Consider the following 16,247-nt stretch of genomic DNA (forward strand, 5'->3'; position numbering starts at 1 on the left):
CCCCAGCGATGGCCGACCCCGGTAGGCATCCATTCAGCCTCCACTGTGTTTTTCTTCAGGGTCAGTGACTGCTGCTGAAAGAAAAATACTGGCAGGCTAGCCAGTCAAGCATGAGCTGTGCTGACCTACAATTTGACTGTCATCATTACCTAATGCTGTGAGAGGGGGGGGGGGGGGGGGGGGATGGGGGGAGGGGTGCAGCTCGATGCACTGAGAGACGTTTCTTAGCTCAGACAGAAGCTGGAATCTACTTTGATTTGATTTGATTCACTTTCGTTTTATTGGCTGTCTTTTGTAAAAATTCTCGTCGTGGATGAAGATGCAGTCTGGCAGGAGGGATTTTTGTCTTGTGGAAGATTGACTGAAGGTTGACTGTACAAAGAAAAGATAATAGGCCTATGTCATGATGATGATAAATGCAAACGCCTATTTATAGCTCTATAGTGTAACAACTGTATGCTGGTAACAGCAACGGAGCCTCCAAATAGTGCTCCTTACTTAAAGCTGCACCAGCCAACTCTGCACATTGGCGGTCCCAAATGACAGCGAGGCGTAACTGTTTGAATTGTGTTCATTACCCCAAAATCCTGTGTGGTGAGGTCAGTAAAGCAGTTTGTGATGCTTTATACCAAAGGAAACCAAAGGAGAACAGGAGAAGCTTATTTGAAACCTGTTCTACATTGAATTTGAATCTAATTGAAGCATATTCTGCTGTTTGAATCACTGTAAGTTACTTCAGTATAAGGGTTGCATTGAACCTGCCTTTCTCTGCGGGGGGGCAGGTGTGCTTACTTGGATGATGACTCATCTAATCTAGTAAGACTCACTGGAGGATTATAATCAGAGTGATGTTAGAGGTTACTCCTCCCGCTCTCTCTTTCTCTACCTTCCTCTCTGTTGCTGTCTCTCTACCCACCCCTCCTTTTCTCTCTCCCTCCCCTTCCCTTGCTACTTCCAGGCATCTCTCCTCTTCAACGTGATCTCAGAAAAAGTCGTAAAATGAGCACAAACTCTTTATGTCCTGTGGACACGAATTATGTGAAAATTATGTTCCTCTACCACAAACTGGATTCTGTGACAAAAACACGGATTGGATTCTGTGGCAACAGCACAAAGTGGATGCTGCATTTTCAGCTAGAGTTTAGGCAAGTAAAACAACTGTGGTTAAGATTTGGGTTAAGGTTATGGTTAGGCAACTAGAACAACTTGGTTAAGGTTTGGTCATGGTTAAATAAGAAAAACTTTAACTAAAAATTAAAACTTCACTCACAGTAGAAATCTTCTTGGTATGAGCTGGGAACTGAACCCGGGTCATCGGAGCTGAAAGCAAATGTTTACGCCCATCTACCAGTCCAACCACAACTTCCTTACTTTAAACCGTGCTATTTGAATGTCGAATTACTTCCTGTTTCTATTCATGCATTCTTCATGTAAACCTTTCATGGTGGGAATATGCCTACGTATTTCCCTTTTCCTGCACGGGGCATGTATTCGCATTTTAAGACATCAGGCTCATTTCATGAAATTTCAGAAGATTAGGCTGTTGCTTACTCTGTTCTTTTTTTTTTTTTTAGCTGGAAAACGGCTGCATCCTCAGCACTGCCAATGCAGCCTACATCAGAAGCTGTCTGATGCCCAATGGAAATGGAGTGGCATCAGGAGACACCCCTGCCTCGTACCCCAACGGCCTCGCCGCCCTGCAGGACCCGCAGAAAACTGGATTTTTCCTCTGAGGTCAGCAGGATCCGAGGGGCACAGAAAAGAAAAACAGAGAGGAAAAATCTAAACTTTCTTTTGCAGAAACAATCACTAAGCTACATTATCAGATGGGTACAAAAAGCAGAGTGGAAACAAAAGAGGAGAGGAAACATTGAAACTTCATTTCCAGAAAGGACCACTATGTCAGGATATCAGGATAGAGTACAAAAAACAAAGAAAAATTTTAACTGTTTGTCATGTGTCACACTGAGTGGTTTAATATTTCTAGTGATGCGCTCACTTAAAGTTTTGTACAGAATATCTGATTAGATTGTGCTATTTAGTCAGTCAGGCGTTTCCAGTTTACTGGCTCACTGGAACTTGTATGCTTGGTTGGATTTTTGTTCTCTGGACAAAATCACCTCTTGATTTGTATATACACGATAAGAGTCCTGAACAAGGAAAAGAGAGGTAATTTAGCCATTGTGACACTGGTAACAACTATGGTTGCTTTATTAGAGGCCACATCTACACCTGGCATTAACATGCATCTAGTATCCAGATTGCGTCAAGATCTGATGTGGCAGAATTATATTTCCGCCTGGCATTAAAATGCATATACACTGAAATCCCATGTTCTTCTTTCCCTCACCAGATTGTCACACATGACTTCTTGTAACATTCTTAAAAACTGACAGTAAACACCTTGTCTTGCTTGTTTCCCATCCACCAGTATCCTCACAATCAATATTTGGTAGTTTGTTACTGTGTGTTTTGTGTTCGCTTCCCGGTTGGATCCACATGCAAATTCTATTTTCACTAAGGTTGCCTAGATGTGGATTTACATTTACTCCTTGTAATGTGGCCAAATGTGTCTCTGACAACCACTGGAGGAGATTTGAGCGATTGGACTACAAGTGTTTTTTGGTAATATTTTGTGGTAATATTTTTTTTTGGATACTCTAATGTTGATGCTCAACTAACTATCGGATGACCAAAATTAGATGTTCAACAAATTGTCACTTGCCTATTTGCTGCATTTCTACAGACTATGTAACCCTGACCCTGACTTTAGCCTGACCCTAAACCCAACCCTAACTCTAACCCTAAGATTAACCCTAACCCAGGCATTGAATATCTACTTTTTACACTGTTGGATCACCTGAAACTCAGTAGACCTTTTAGTGCCACATTATAGGCACTTGACAGAAAGTAAATAGAAAAAGTATCAGCAGTGCACTATCTATTAGGGTCTTCATCAGGTCCCGAAAGGTCTTTAGACTTCAGGTCTTTGGAAAGGTTGAAACGTGGTTTTGCAGCATAGTGTGTGGGTTCTACTCTTCATGTTTGCAGATTTATCTTCAACGCAGCACCTAAGAAGATATGCTTATGACTTTGAGTTTGAAACTGAGTTTCTTAACGTTGTGACATTTTATTTTAAATTATTATGCACTAAATTATTTTAAACATTTGGAGCGGTGCCTGTGTGTATATGACAATCACTCAGTGATAATACAGTAAGCAAAGTCTAACTTCCACCCAAGATAAATGTTTCAAGAGTGGAAACAAGCTACTCAACATGTCCGCTAGTAATTTTCCAACGCTTCTTGCTTTTTGTTTTTCATAATTAGGGAATGTGAATGCTTTGCTATGCTAAGCAGGCTCGATATGTAACGCTGACAGGTGATTTTTCTGAAAAGACAGTTCTACAAACAGAAGTGAGATACGGACTGAAAGCACCAACAGATTATTTAAGTGTCAGTGTCTGTTTGTCACTTGTCCATTAGATGTAGATGGTACTGTAGGGTTAATAGATATTGTTCGTCCTGGTGCTTTACATGTCAACAAAACAGCATTTCATTCTTATCTTTCATATTGTTGAGATGAGATTTAAACAGATTCCATATGGTAAAACGGTTGAAATCAGTGAGGAAGAGCAGTGGAAAGGTTTTTTTTATTGCTGCTGTCACAGAAAAACCACATACCTGCAATTTGGGTGTTTTTTTTACCACAATTGAAAGTTTACATACATGGTGATTTATGTGTTGAATGAGTTTCATGACCATTGAACCCTTGAAATCTCTTAAAACCCTGTTGTATCAAAAAGCATGGGTATCAATGAGAAAATAAGCACTCATTTCTCAATTCCTTAAAAATTTCAGGTGTGTTGTTTTCCTGCGGCAGCTGCATCAGGATGTTTATCCAATGCTGCATTTTAGCCTATTTGAGGTTTACAATGATGTTGTGCACTTACATGTATTTACAGGCATTATCAGAAAGGATCTGATATGTTGATCAATGGCACTGAAAGCAAACTTCAAAGCATTTTCTTTTCCTGACCGCAGACAATGTGAAGATCTCCGTTACTGCCTTGTCTCCGCCGGCCGGGGTTTATCCACGCTGCGGCCTCCGTCTGGCTCCCAGCTAACGCCTCCACTGTCTTTATTCCATCTTTATTCCGTCTTTATTCTGTCTTCATTCTAGTCTTGGGCCACTATTTGAAAATATCGCTACTCGATATCGCGCAAAATATCACGATATTTCATGAATATCGCAATATTTTCTACAATATCGAATACATTTTTTTTTACACCAAATGGCCATTGTTTCCTCCAATGCTTGAATAGTAAGATCAAATTTCTAGGCTATTAATAATAATTATTATATATAAGACAATAATCCAATAAAGCTGTTTACATGAGTTGTGTAAATAATTATTCCATTTATATTCCCGTTTACATGCAATGAAGCATAGTCCGAATAACAATGATATTGTTAAATGCCCTGACATGTGAGTTTCCCTCCTGTCTTTCAAACCACAGTCATCTGTTCTCTGTAAACAAGTTCAAACAAGGTCAAGCATCAATAATTAATGGTTACCGATTCAAAATCGAATGTTTCCTGTCTATCATAGGAACATTTTGTGCAGCATTCAGTTTTAGTGGCTAACCGATATTTTTTTTGTAAAATTTGTTTCACTGTTCTCACTCTCCTGTTGAAAATAAACACATACCCGAGCCCCAGGTGAGGCACTTATTTTATGTTCTTTTCAAATCCTGGTGTTCTTTGGCCAGCTGGATTACCAACGGAGACTCAAACCAAACCAAGCCAGACCGTGGCGAGCCGAGCCGAGCCAGGCCGAACAGAGCTAAGACAAGCTGTAAGCTGTGCAGTAGAGTAGGCTGACAGTGAACGCACCTTTCTGTGGTTCACTGTGGTTCAGAGCAGAGGAAGGTTTTCTGTCCTGCGTTATGCAACAAGTAGAGTTTAAGGCTGCGTGTCCATCAGGAGCCTCTCTTCACAGCGCTGGCCTCAAATTCAGTCAAACTACACCGATAACCCAGACCATTCATGGCAGCTTGTGAAGGCTGAAAATAGAGCAAAACCTGATTTTTCCAAACATTTCCTCATGGAGAAGGAACAAAAAATTTCAGCAGTAGTTTGACAAGCATGAAGTTATATAAGTGGGGAGTTTTACAATGGCTGCATTGTAGCAACAGCATCGCTTCCTATATACATTTATTTAGTACTTGCTAAAAAAAAGAAAAAAAGAGGCGCCTGGTGGACACAGAGGCTTGTGCTGCGTTCATGTCATGTCTGATCTGATATATTGGAAATACAAGCTGCCAACCGGGAAAAAACATTTAACCTCCTAGTGGAAATTACAAGAAAGACGTATTTTTCGTACCGTTGCAAAAAACTCACATGTGAAAAACACATGTGAATTGAAAGCGCATGTGCTTGTTTGAAACATGTTGGTTTTCATATGTGAACATGGGAAACTGACATTTTCTCCTGTGAATTGTCTCTTTGCATGTGAAATTAAGTTTTCACATGTCAAGCAAATATTGTCAAATGCAATGGCAGGTGGAAATGGGAACAAAAAAGTTCACATGTGGAAAAAAAAACACACATTAATTGAAATTACAGCCCTGACGGTAAAACTGTAACGTGTTGTCAGAAAATAACATGGAAAAATTGTTCACATATGAAAACCAACATGTGTCCGAAAATTCATGTGACATTTTTGTAAGCATCTGTATCGCTCTCTTAGCATCACGACCTGCCGACTGATGATGTCGTCTCAGTTATCAGTTGTAAGTTATTCACAGCTAATCAATCAGCTGTAATTGCGAAAAAGCGAGTTTGTTTATGGTTGATTTTAAATTCAGAAATAAAAAGTTTGCCTGGATTTGGGTGTTCCAACGAGTTAAACATGTGAACGCTTCCTAGATTTCATCCTGTTCTTCCGCTCTTCTGATATGACATGAACGCAGCTTTACTCACTTTAAAAAGACCTAAAAAAAAAAAAGAAAATAATAATCATTTTTTTAAAAAGGGCTTCACTCACAGCGGCCCGAGGATCGATGACGGAGCGGACAGCAGAGCATTTAGCACCGAATCCGAAACCAAATGAGAAATAACTGAACAGAGATTCTGCAGTTGTCAATGTTGAATGTCTTGTGTATACTGTAAAGGGGTTTTAAAAATGAAGCTTTTTATTTCATTTCAAAAAGGTGCTTAAAAGTGATTTGTCGATATTGTTAGTGTTGGCTGATGACAAATGTCACGACAAAATGCATTTACAGATTTGCCTCTTGTTTGTTTCGCTTTTTTTGCATTTTTTGTAAACTGACTTTTCTTATAAAAACAGATTATTTAAAACCAACTGTGAGATAAAATACTGTATGAACAAAAAAAATGAAAAGAAAGGTGACAATCATTTTCCAAGGCGCTTTAAAAAAAAAAAAAAGAATGGTTGTATAAATAACTACTGTATGTGTTTTTTAATGGAATTGTTGCAAGCACTACTTTAAACTGCACTGCTCTTACAAACTCTTCTCTCTAGCACTCGAGGTAGGCTTGTAGAAAGCATTTTCGACTCAATATTGTATGAATATTGTTCCCTGGAGTCATGTGTTTTATCTTTCTGTCATGTCTGAATACAGTTTGTCACTTTAGCTCAAAAGAATATGGTGCCATACCGGTGAGCCAGGCCTTGCCATCATTTTAAGTTCAGAGGTTCAGTAAATGAAGAGTTATTTTCCAAAACACTTTACATTCATTTTGGGTAAAAATTACAAAAATCGTTTCCTTACGTTCATCATTCAGTGTCTCTAAAATCTACAGGATCCAGTCTGTGAAAGTGGTATTTTGTCAACCAAGGACTCAGATTACCTGCTGTCCTTTAAAAATGACTGTTATTTGTTTTATAATATTTAAATTGTGCTGTCAGTTATTTTCTAAGAGTAGGAGTCAGTTTTCCAAATTTCTCATTTTGGAACCAAATTCTCCATATGCTGTTTTTGTCTTGGTTTCTTTTTCTAAGGCACACAGACTTTATTTTGCTATCTAACACTGAAGGTTGTAGTTGTACGTAAAAAAAAAAAGAAAAAAAGAAAAGCAGTTGGGTCAGTTTGTGTTTGGGCTGAGTGTTGAAGTGTACTCCTGGATCCTGGAAATAAAGGATTTTGTGCAATCACAGTGAATCGTCTCATGTTAATCTGCACTGTGGACAGACAGGTGACAGGTTCATTTTAAAGATGCAATTTTAAGTACAATTTTATGGTTTTCTTTTTCAAAATTAAAGGGTTAAAGTTTATTAATGCTACATCAGCACACAAATGAACAAGCCTTTTTTGTGTTCATCCCTTATGCGCTTATAAGTAGCGTTAATAAACTTTCACTGCATTCACATGTATTCAAGGAACTTCCAATCTGTTTATTTTTATGTATCTTTTGGCTGCCCTCATAGACCTTTTCCCACTGTTTTTTACTTGAAAATTAAAGGGCAATTAAGCCCATAGCAGAAAATGACCATGATACATCCTCAGGGGTTGACAATGACTCAATGATTACTTGACCAGCTGCAGAGATTTCTGCCTTTCAAAACTCACTTTCTGTTTTGGAACAACTCCCCACCCACTGGAGTTTCAAGACACTCCCATTTCCCATAAACCCTCTCTGGATGTTGCTACATATCCCCCCTCCCCCTCCCCCTCCCTGGCATCACTCTGTTTGTTTTGAAGAGCCAGAAGAAGAAGAAGAGCCGATGACAGCTAATATGCCTTCTGACAAGTTAAGCTAACATGTTTAAGCTAGTTATGCTAATGTAAAAATAAATCTATGGAGACCTATTAGAACAGTGGAATTGGGAGTTGTGGATTACTGGCAAAGTAAAAACCGTTTTGTACCGTAAAGCAATTCAACAGATTTCCTGCCAAATGTTGCCCAGTGCAGCTTTAATGTGGAAATTATTTATTGATATTAAAATGCGTGGGGGACTCGAGTCATAATTTTAATTGCTTGAGACTTGACTTGATGCATGAAGAGAAGACTTGAGACTCGACTTGACTTGGGTTCTGGTGACTTGGGACTTGACTCTGACTTGTACTCTGATGACTTGAAAAGGTTTCTAAAGTCTTGACTTGAGATCTTGTGTTTGTGTAAATGACTCAGATTGAAAGTGATGAGATTTGTTCCAGCAGACGACTGAATTTAAATTCTGTTTTTCTGAATTTTTATGGAATGATTGAATTTATTGAAGTTGAAACTGATTATAGAAATCAAACTCATGATGCTCTTACCAAGTTTGTATCCTATTAAAACCATACTGCATTGAAAAGTCCTAGATATTTAGTTTTCTTAAATTGATACTGGACTCTTGATTTGTTCTGACTTGACTTGCTGTTCTACATTTAGACTTGAGACTTCACATTAATGACTTGGACTTGACTTGGACTTGACTTGGTAATCTACATTTAGACTTGAGACTTGGGCCTTAAGACTTGAGACTGACTTGGAACTTGAGCAAAGTTGACTTGGTCACACCTCTGTTAAAATGCAAAACATAGCACCTTGAAGAAAACCCTCTTATATCACCTCCAAACTCATCCTGTATGCCCTTTAAGGAGCATGGAATCGAGAAACTGAGCTAAAAACTAAACTAACAAAACTAAAACTAAATGACTGAACAACTAAAAACCCAAACTAACCAGCAGCAGTCTGGCTCAGTCAGCACTGCATGTGTTGCATTAAGGGACTTCAGGACCAGGTTTTAACACTGAAGTGACGCACGCCACCGGCAAGCTGAGGCAGCTCCGCTTCTCCGAGGACGCTTTTAGCTCCCCAACACACACACACACACACACACACACACACACACACACACACACACACACACACACACACACCCCCACCACCGCCACCGCCGTCCATTTCCACCCCTCTATTCTTGCGCTTTTTGCACCAGCAGATGTGTGAACTCGCACCCAGCCGAAAGCAAACAAACACACACTGATACCGGAGGCAACCGACCGGAGACAAAAACAACTATTACCTTCTGACAGCAGGGACTTCTGGTGATAAAAAATCAAGCGTCCCCCCAACCCCGCTCCGGTCCTGGACTCCAGAAAATGAAACTAAACGTGAAATGTTACCCAAAAAATTGTATTAGGAAAATGTTCAAATATATTTTGATTCCCAGTATTCACAATACCAGTTAATTCATAATAGAGAAAAATGCAAACAGTATGAAACAGGGGCTTTCCAGAATAAGCTTGATTCTAAAATAAAGCTTAAAATCAAACAAACATGCACTGACAAGCCCAAACAAAAAACAACTATTACATACCAACAGCAGGGACTTCTGGTGATCAAAATGAAGCGTCCCCCAATCCCAATGCAGCCATGGAGTCCAGAAAATGAAGAAAACGTGAAATGTTTCCAAAAAAATTTTTCAAAAACCTAGAGGCCTGTTCAGCGGCAAATTAGCAGTTAAATTAGGCTAATTTCTAATCACCTATTAATCCCCAGTTTTTAATTACTTCAGATTAGACAAACAGGGAGAAGCAGGAGATTTACAGATTTCACAAAATCCTGATGGAGCTGGAGACTAAAACAACTCTCACCTCCCGACAAGAGGGACTCAACGTGACACAAATCAAACCTCCCCCATCCATCCGGGATGAGGTGATACAGGATCCATTTTCTTTTTTCTCTCCAAGATTGTTCTTTTGAGTCATGTTCCCCCACATCCAAACTGATTTCTGCTTAATATTTGATGACTCCACCCTCAATTCAGGCCCTTTGGTTATTTAGCCAAGTGTTTTATGGAGGGGATTATATTCTTACCCCCAGTATTGAGTTGTTTTATAGCAAATTATATAAAAGCCTGACTGTGACTGTGAGTTTTAAGGAAGTGTTTTACAAGATGAAACAGATTTTGCTTTCCTGAGAACCTCACGCAAATCCTAGAAGCCCATAAGGCAGGGAACTAGAAATGTATTCAGGAATTAACAATAATGCCTGATAATTTCCTGATTCCCAACATATAGGTAGCCTATCTTTATAAACAGAAGAAGAAGTCAGTAAAAGACACATAAAGCTTCTTTCCAGAGGGCAGAAAACTGTCGGCTCCCTTCGGCGGCAGAGTAATACATCTTTAACGCGCCCAGAATCATTTATGAGAGTTTTTCTTCCCCCGCCGTCTTCAGCCGGTTAACTGTGCCCGCTTGTGACGTGATCAATCATCCAAGCAAGATGTTGTGTGTCCCACTTTAGGTTTCCTCCGGCCAGAGCGCCGCACGGCCTGCTGGGAGACTTCGGGACCGACGGAGAGACAGGCGCAGAGGAGAACCGGACAGCTGGGGAGTGGAAATGTTGTTCTTGTGTTGGTTACTGAGATAATGCAGCGAGACGGAGAGGATTTCCACTGCACAAACACAGCTGAACACATACAAGTCCCAAGTCTAAATGTAGAACAGCAAGTCAAGTCAGAACAAATCAAGAGTCCAGTATCAATTTAATATCTTAAAGAAAACTAAATATCTAGGACTTTTCAATGCAATATGGTTTTAATAGGATAAAAACTTGGTAAGAGCATCATGAGTTTGATTTCTATAATCAGTTTCAACTTCAATAAATTCAATCATTCCATACAAATTCAGAAAACAGAATTTAAATTCAGTCGTCTGCTGGAACAAATCTCATCACTTTCAATCTGAGTCATTTACACAAACACAAGATCTCAAGTCAAGACTTTAGAAACCTTTTCAAGTCATCAGAGTACAAGTCAGAGTCAAGACCCAAGTCACCAGAACCCAAGTCAAGTCGAGTGTCAAGTCTTCTCTTCATGCATCAAGTCAAGTCTTAAAGGATAAGTCTGGTGTTTTTTAATGCATTTCTTACCGTCATCAAATCCTATGAAAATAACAAAATCAGCGATGATTTTGTTTTTCTAACAAGTCTCGTCCATGTAGCCGGTGCCCAGTGCAGCCATGTCCCAGCAGCCATAGAACTCCATTGTATTAAAAAAACAATTAAAAACCCGTCACAGAGCCATGCTGCTGCTCTGCAGCATATTTCATCATCACCATGCACCGGGCCGGACCACTTTTTCCTCAAACAACTTAATAAACCGGCTGTAAACACTTTGCGATCTCAGGAAAGTAGTTCCGTAGCACAGAAAATAGTCTCCCACGTAATAGAGAATTTGTTCCCATTTTAATTTTATATGGTAATAACTACAACAGCATGACTTTTCATGGTAACAGTTAGCGATTTTTAAAATGTAAACTATGTCTTTGTGAGCTGTATTTAAAGGCTTACAATTGGAGCCAATGACTTCCGGGTTGAAGGCTGAAAACGGAACGTGGGAAGTCAGAAAGTAACGGGAGTAGAGCAAACGCGTTGTTGATTTTGTTATTTTCATAGGATTTGTTGATGGTAAGCAATGCATTAAAAAACACCAGCCTTATCCTTTAAGCACTTAAAACTGTGACTCGAGTCCAAGTCATGTGACTCAAGTCCCCACCTCTGCTTCAGAGGAATTTTCATGTTTAAGATAGAAATGTGTTGAAATATTTTCTATCTAATAAAGTTAATGCGCAGTCAATGATGCAGATTCTGTTGTTGGTCAAATCTTTATCGAGACACGATGTTGAAACAGCGTCTACTGCTCAGTGGGCTGGCTTTCTTATTCAGTAGAGAAAAGAGGCGTAAAATATTAAATAAACTTCCTCTCCCTCAGATACTGTATGTAACACCTCAGTCAGGAGTGTTTCCGGCTGTGCGGCTCGGCCGACACGTCGCTCAGGCTGCAGAGAAAAGGTATGAAATATTGAATGAGCATCTATACAGTCAGGCTGATTCCCTAATGGCAGATACTGCTGCTGAGCTGCTGAGCTGCTTCCAGGACAGGAGGGACGGCACACAGTGGACAGTTGAGTAAAATGCTACTCTATGTGGTGGAGTGTTAAGTTTCACTTTTGTTTCCACAGCAGGAGACTCTGTGGATTGAGTTCAGTGCTGCTGGTCTGCTGTCTGTACATCTCCACATTACAGACATGATGTGATGCGACATCAGGAGCATTAGAGATCCATTTAGATCCATTTCTATACACTGACCAACTTCTGATTTTGTGCCTCTGTGTGGGAAACACTGCACCTTACAGTCAAAAACGTCCTCTAGAGGCCATCTGACGAAGCGCATCATCTCACTAAGTGTTATCTGACTGACTGACTGACTGACTGACTGACTGACCTGAATTTGCTTTGTGAAGACACAGCTGCTCCGTGGGAAAAGCACCAATGAATTTAAATTGGTGGTTTGAAATACAAAATATCATCAATCTGTGATGTTGTTTAGTAGTTATTTTGTTTAGATATTTTAGATATTTTGTGAAGTGTTGTAATTTAGTTTTTTTTGTTTTACCCACTTTCCCTCAACCTGCCTCTTCTACTTCTACTGCATTTAGTGATTTCCTACATTTCCCAGAATGCCCTTCAATGCTCCCTTCTGTTTTAGGGTGGAGTTTTCCTTTAGACAGCTGTTAAAGGATAGGCTGGTGTTTTTAAATACATTTGTTATATATATATTATATATATTGTCATATTGGGCACCGGCTGCATGGATAACACTTTTTAGCAAAACAAATTCATTGCTGATTTTGTTATTTTCATAAAATTTTCATTTTTTGATGGTAAGAAATGCATTAAAAACACCAGACTTATCCTTTAACACTAAACGAATTGAATCAGTCTGGTTTCAGTGGAGAGTTTTAGTTTCCTATGATGCTCTGAATTCTGTTTCAGAGGCTTTTCCCCCTTGATGACAAGAAATTTCTGGAGGAAACACTGAATAGATTGGATTTTTTTGCATAAAAATGTATGTAAATATTAGTATTATCTGGTATTACCATTGGAAAAACCCATACAGATGAAGCCTGAATGTGTATTTCTACTTCTACTCATGTCCTGATTCAACTTTTCCCCTCAATCTCTTGAAACCTGAAATCGATGCCAGCAGTGTGAGCTGACAGATTGATTTTTCCATTTTATGTTTTCTTTTTTTTTTCTTTTTTTTTTTATTCGGCTGGATGCAGGGCGGAACCAGGAAACACTGTTGCTACTGGAGATGGTGATGTCTCTCTTCTCTCTCTCTCTCTCTCTCTCTCTCTCTCTCTCTCTACAGCCCCAACACACACACACACACACACACACACTCCACCCCTCAGGCTGTCAGTGTGCATTACCTCCAGTTCGACAAACACAGATCCCACTCCTCTTCCTCTCCTCTCCTTCCTCTCCGCAGAACAGACTCTTCACTGATAAAAAAGACACAGGAAAATCAATAATAAATAATAAAAATGAGCTTTTGTTTGTACGGCGCTTTTCAACAAAAAAGCAAAGTTACAAAGTGTTTTAACAGGCAATAAAACATGAATAAATAAAGTCGATAAGAAAGAAGGAAGTCAGAAGTGAAGATTAGAAAAGAATAAAACCGGAAAATGCAGCAGGAATGAAAAAGATGTGAAAAAGAAACAACTTTTACAAAACTGAAATGTGTTTTATGCAGCGATTTTAATCCCACTGATATTTGGAATAATACCTCTACTACTATATTATTGTATAGCTCATTAGCATAATAACTTCAGATACACTGTTATTATTACTTTGTTTTGCATTACATGCTGTTACCACTATTTTTATTTTCCCAATTTAGTTTCCCACAATTACTACCCATGGACTTGATGTTACTTGTATTTTTAATTTATTTATTTATTTGTATTTTATTATTATTGTTATCATTATCATTATTATTATTTTCTAGTACTTATATGTAACTGATTTCACTTTGATATGACTACAACTTGATTTTATTGTTTTCATTTATTATTTCCATTATCATGTAATGTAACAGGGAAGGGAGGGGGGGTACGCCGAATGTAGTGTATATGTTCTTGACATTGTTTACATTAAAAGAAAACAGATTATTTAAAAAAAAATTATAATAATAATAAGAAGAAGCAAAGTGTCGGGTCTTGGATGTTCTGCAGCAGTGTGTGTGTGGTGTGTTGGATGTTCTGCAGCAGTGTGTGTGTGGTGTGTTGGATGTTCTGCAGCAGTGTGTGTGTGGTGTGTTGGATGTTCTGCAGCAGTGTGTGTGTGTGTGTGGTGTGTTGGATGTTCTGCAGCAGTGTGTGTGTGTGTGTGTTGATGTGAAGGCCGCTGGTCTGCAGACTGACACAGAAACGTCCAGACGAGCCTGGAGAGCGCAGTGTAAGCTGTCATAAAGGTTTAAAGAGCGGGCTAATGGCTAGTGTGAACAGGCAGGGAGGCTTTTAGGGATGAAACCCCCCCCCCCTCCCAACCTAACCCAGATCCAGGTTTCCTGCAGCGCTGCCGAAACGCCCAGGCTGCTTAGATAATGTTAATGCTGACAGAAATAAGTGTTCTTGGTTTGAAGAGGAGTTCGACCAATGTGTGTGTGTTTTTTTTTTTTAAAGGACCAGGGCCGGCTCTAAACTGGGCAAACCGAGGCAAATTTTCTATGGAGGCCCCCCTTTGAGACAAATCCTACCCACCATCAAGCAATAAAGACTGAATACAAAATTTGTATTTAAAGCATTGTATGTTTGTTAACTGTTATAAGATACAGCACGTGAATATCAAATTAAACTGTAACAAATACAAAGGTGAATGTGTCGCTCTCCACTTGGACATGAGCTTAAAATGAAGACTTTAAAGGGCCTCAGCCAATAAGATCCATCTCTTACTGGGTGTGGGCCTGCTTTTGATTGGTTTTATGATGACTGGCATGTAATGTATCCAATAAGAACGGTAAGATTTTTTTTTTTTTCCAACAGTAGAAAAAAATCATTAAAGGAGCCTATTCAGCCTATAGGGAGAACTGGCTATGTAAAGGATGATAGTTGATATTTTTGGATTGATATTTTGTGCTAATAATCAAAATTCTTAAATTTGACCATTTTTATGTCAAAAATATTAAGTATTCAGAATTATTTTTGGCATTTTTTGTGGTATTTGTGTAAAAAAACTAGAAACCTTAAAGATGCAATATGCAAAGGAGCCTATTCAGCCTATAGGGAGAACCGGCTATTGTAAAGGATGATAGTTGATGCAATATGCATTTTTTTCTGACCACTAGAGGGAGACAAACACAGCAACACATTTGGATTTTATATTTTGTGCTAATAATCAAAATTCTTAAATTTGACCATTTTTAGTTTAACAAGTTTACTAGTTTAACAAGTTTACTATCTTAATGAGTTTACTACTTTAACAAGTTTCGCCTAGATTAACAACTTTACTAGTTTAACAAGATTAGCCTACTAACAAATTTACTAGATTAACAATTTAGCCTCCTATATTAACAAATTGACTAGTTTAACAAATTTAGCCTCCTAGATTAACAAATTTACTATTTTAACAAGTTTTGCCTCCTAGATTAACAAATTTACTATTTTAACAAGTTTCGCCTCCTAGATTAACAAATTTACTAAATTAAAAATGTACTAGTTTAACAAGTTTACTAGTTTAACAAATTTACTAGTTTAACAAATTTACTAGTTTAACAAGTTTACTACATCATCAACAAGTTTACTCGTTCGCTTCATTGATTCTGCCATTATGAGAAAATTTCCAGGAATGGGAGGGGAAGAGCGCCACTTTTAAAGAGAGGGAAGTTTTTTTGTTGTTTTTTTTAAATGAAAAGCTACTGAATGGAGAGAAAGGAGCTTCATTCACAAGTGGAATTTGACAACAAGCTTTAGAACAGAAGTGAAAACAGCAACACAGCTGCTGCTGTGTGGATATTGGTTTATATCATTATGACTTAATGAAATCTTCACATAGCACAGATTAGGTTCAGGATTGGTTAGAAGGTCTGATATCTCTTATTGCAGGTTTAAGATGGAAAAATCAATGCATCATCACTTACATTGCTGCGGTCGATCACAAGGTTTCAAGGACACAAGATCGAGGGGAAAAGTTGAATTGACGAGTAGAAATACACATTCAGGTTAATACTACTACTTACTAATACTGGGTTATAATAATACTACTTACTAATACTGGGTTATAATACTACTACATACTAATACTATACATTTTCATGCCAAAAAATGACCTGTATTCAGTGTTTCCTCCAGAATTTGTTACATTGTTATAGATACTGTTATTTATGTACTACTGTATAAAACACGTTTTCAAACAATTTGGTCATCATCTGAGTTAAGTTTGAATAC

General features: G+C 38.6%; 1 protein-coding gene across 1 annotated transcript in view; it reads left to right on the forward strand.

The window, feature by feature from the left end:
- LOC139661939 (aryl hydrocarbon receptor-like) overlaps nt 1-1,733 on the forward strand; it is a gene marked incomplete at its 5' end in the record, with an annotated part of 36,273 nt that extends 34,540 nt beyond the window's left edge. Inside the window, one exon of the mRNA XM_071540523.1 lies at nt 1,575-1,733. Within this exon, the coding sequence (XP_071396624.1) occupies nt 1,575-1,733 (159 nt within the window). The remainder of the gene's footprint in view (nt 1-1,574) is intronic.
- Between the last annotated feature and the right edge of the window lie 14,514 nt (nt 1,734-16,247).

This window comes from Centroberyx affinis, unplaced genomic scaffold (genome assembly GCF_046629955.1).
Source record: "Centroberyx affinis isolate AG114_WGS23_722 - 3 ecotype Tasmania unplaced genomic scaffold, CSIRO-AGI_Caff_v1 ptg003662l_1, whole genome shotgun sequence".
NCBI lineage: Eukaryota > Metazoa > Chordata > Actinopteri > Beryciformes > Berycidae > Centroberyx > Centroberyx affinis.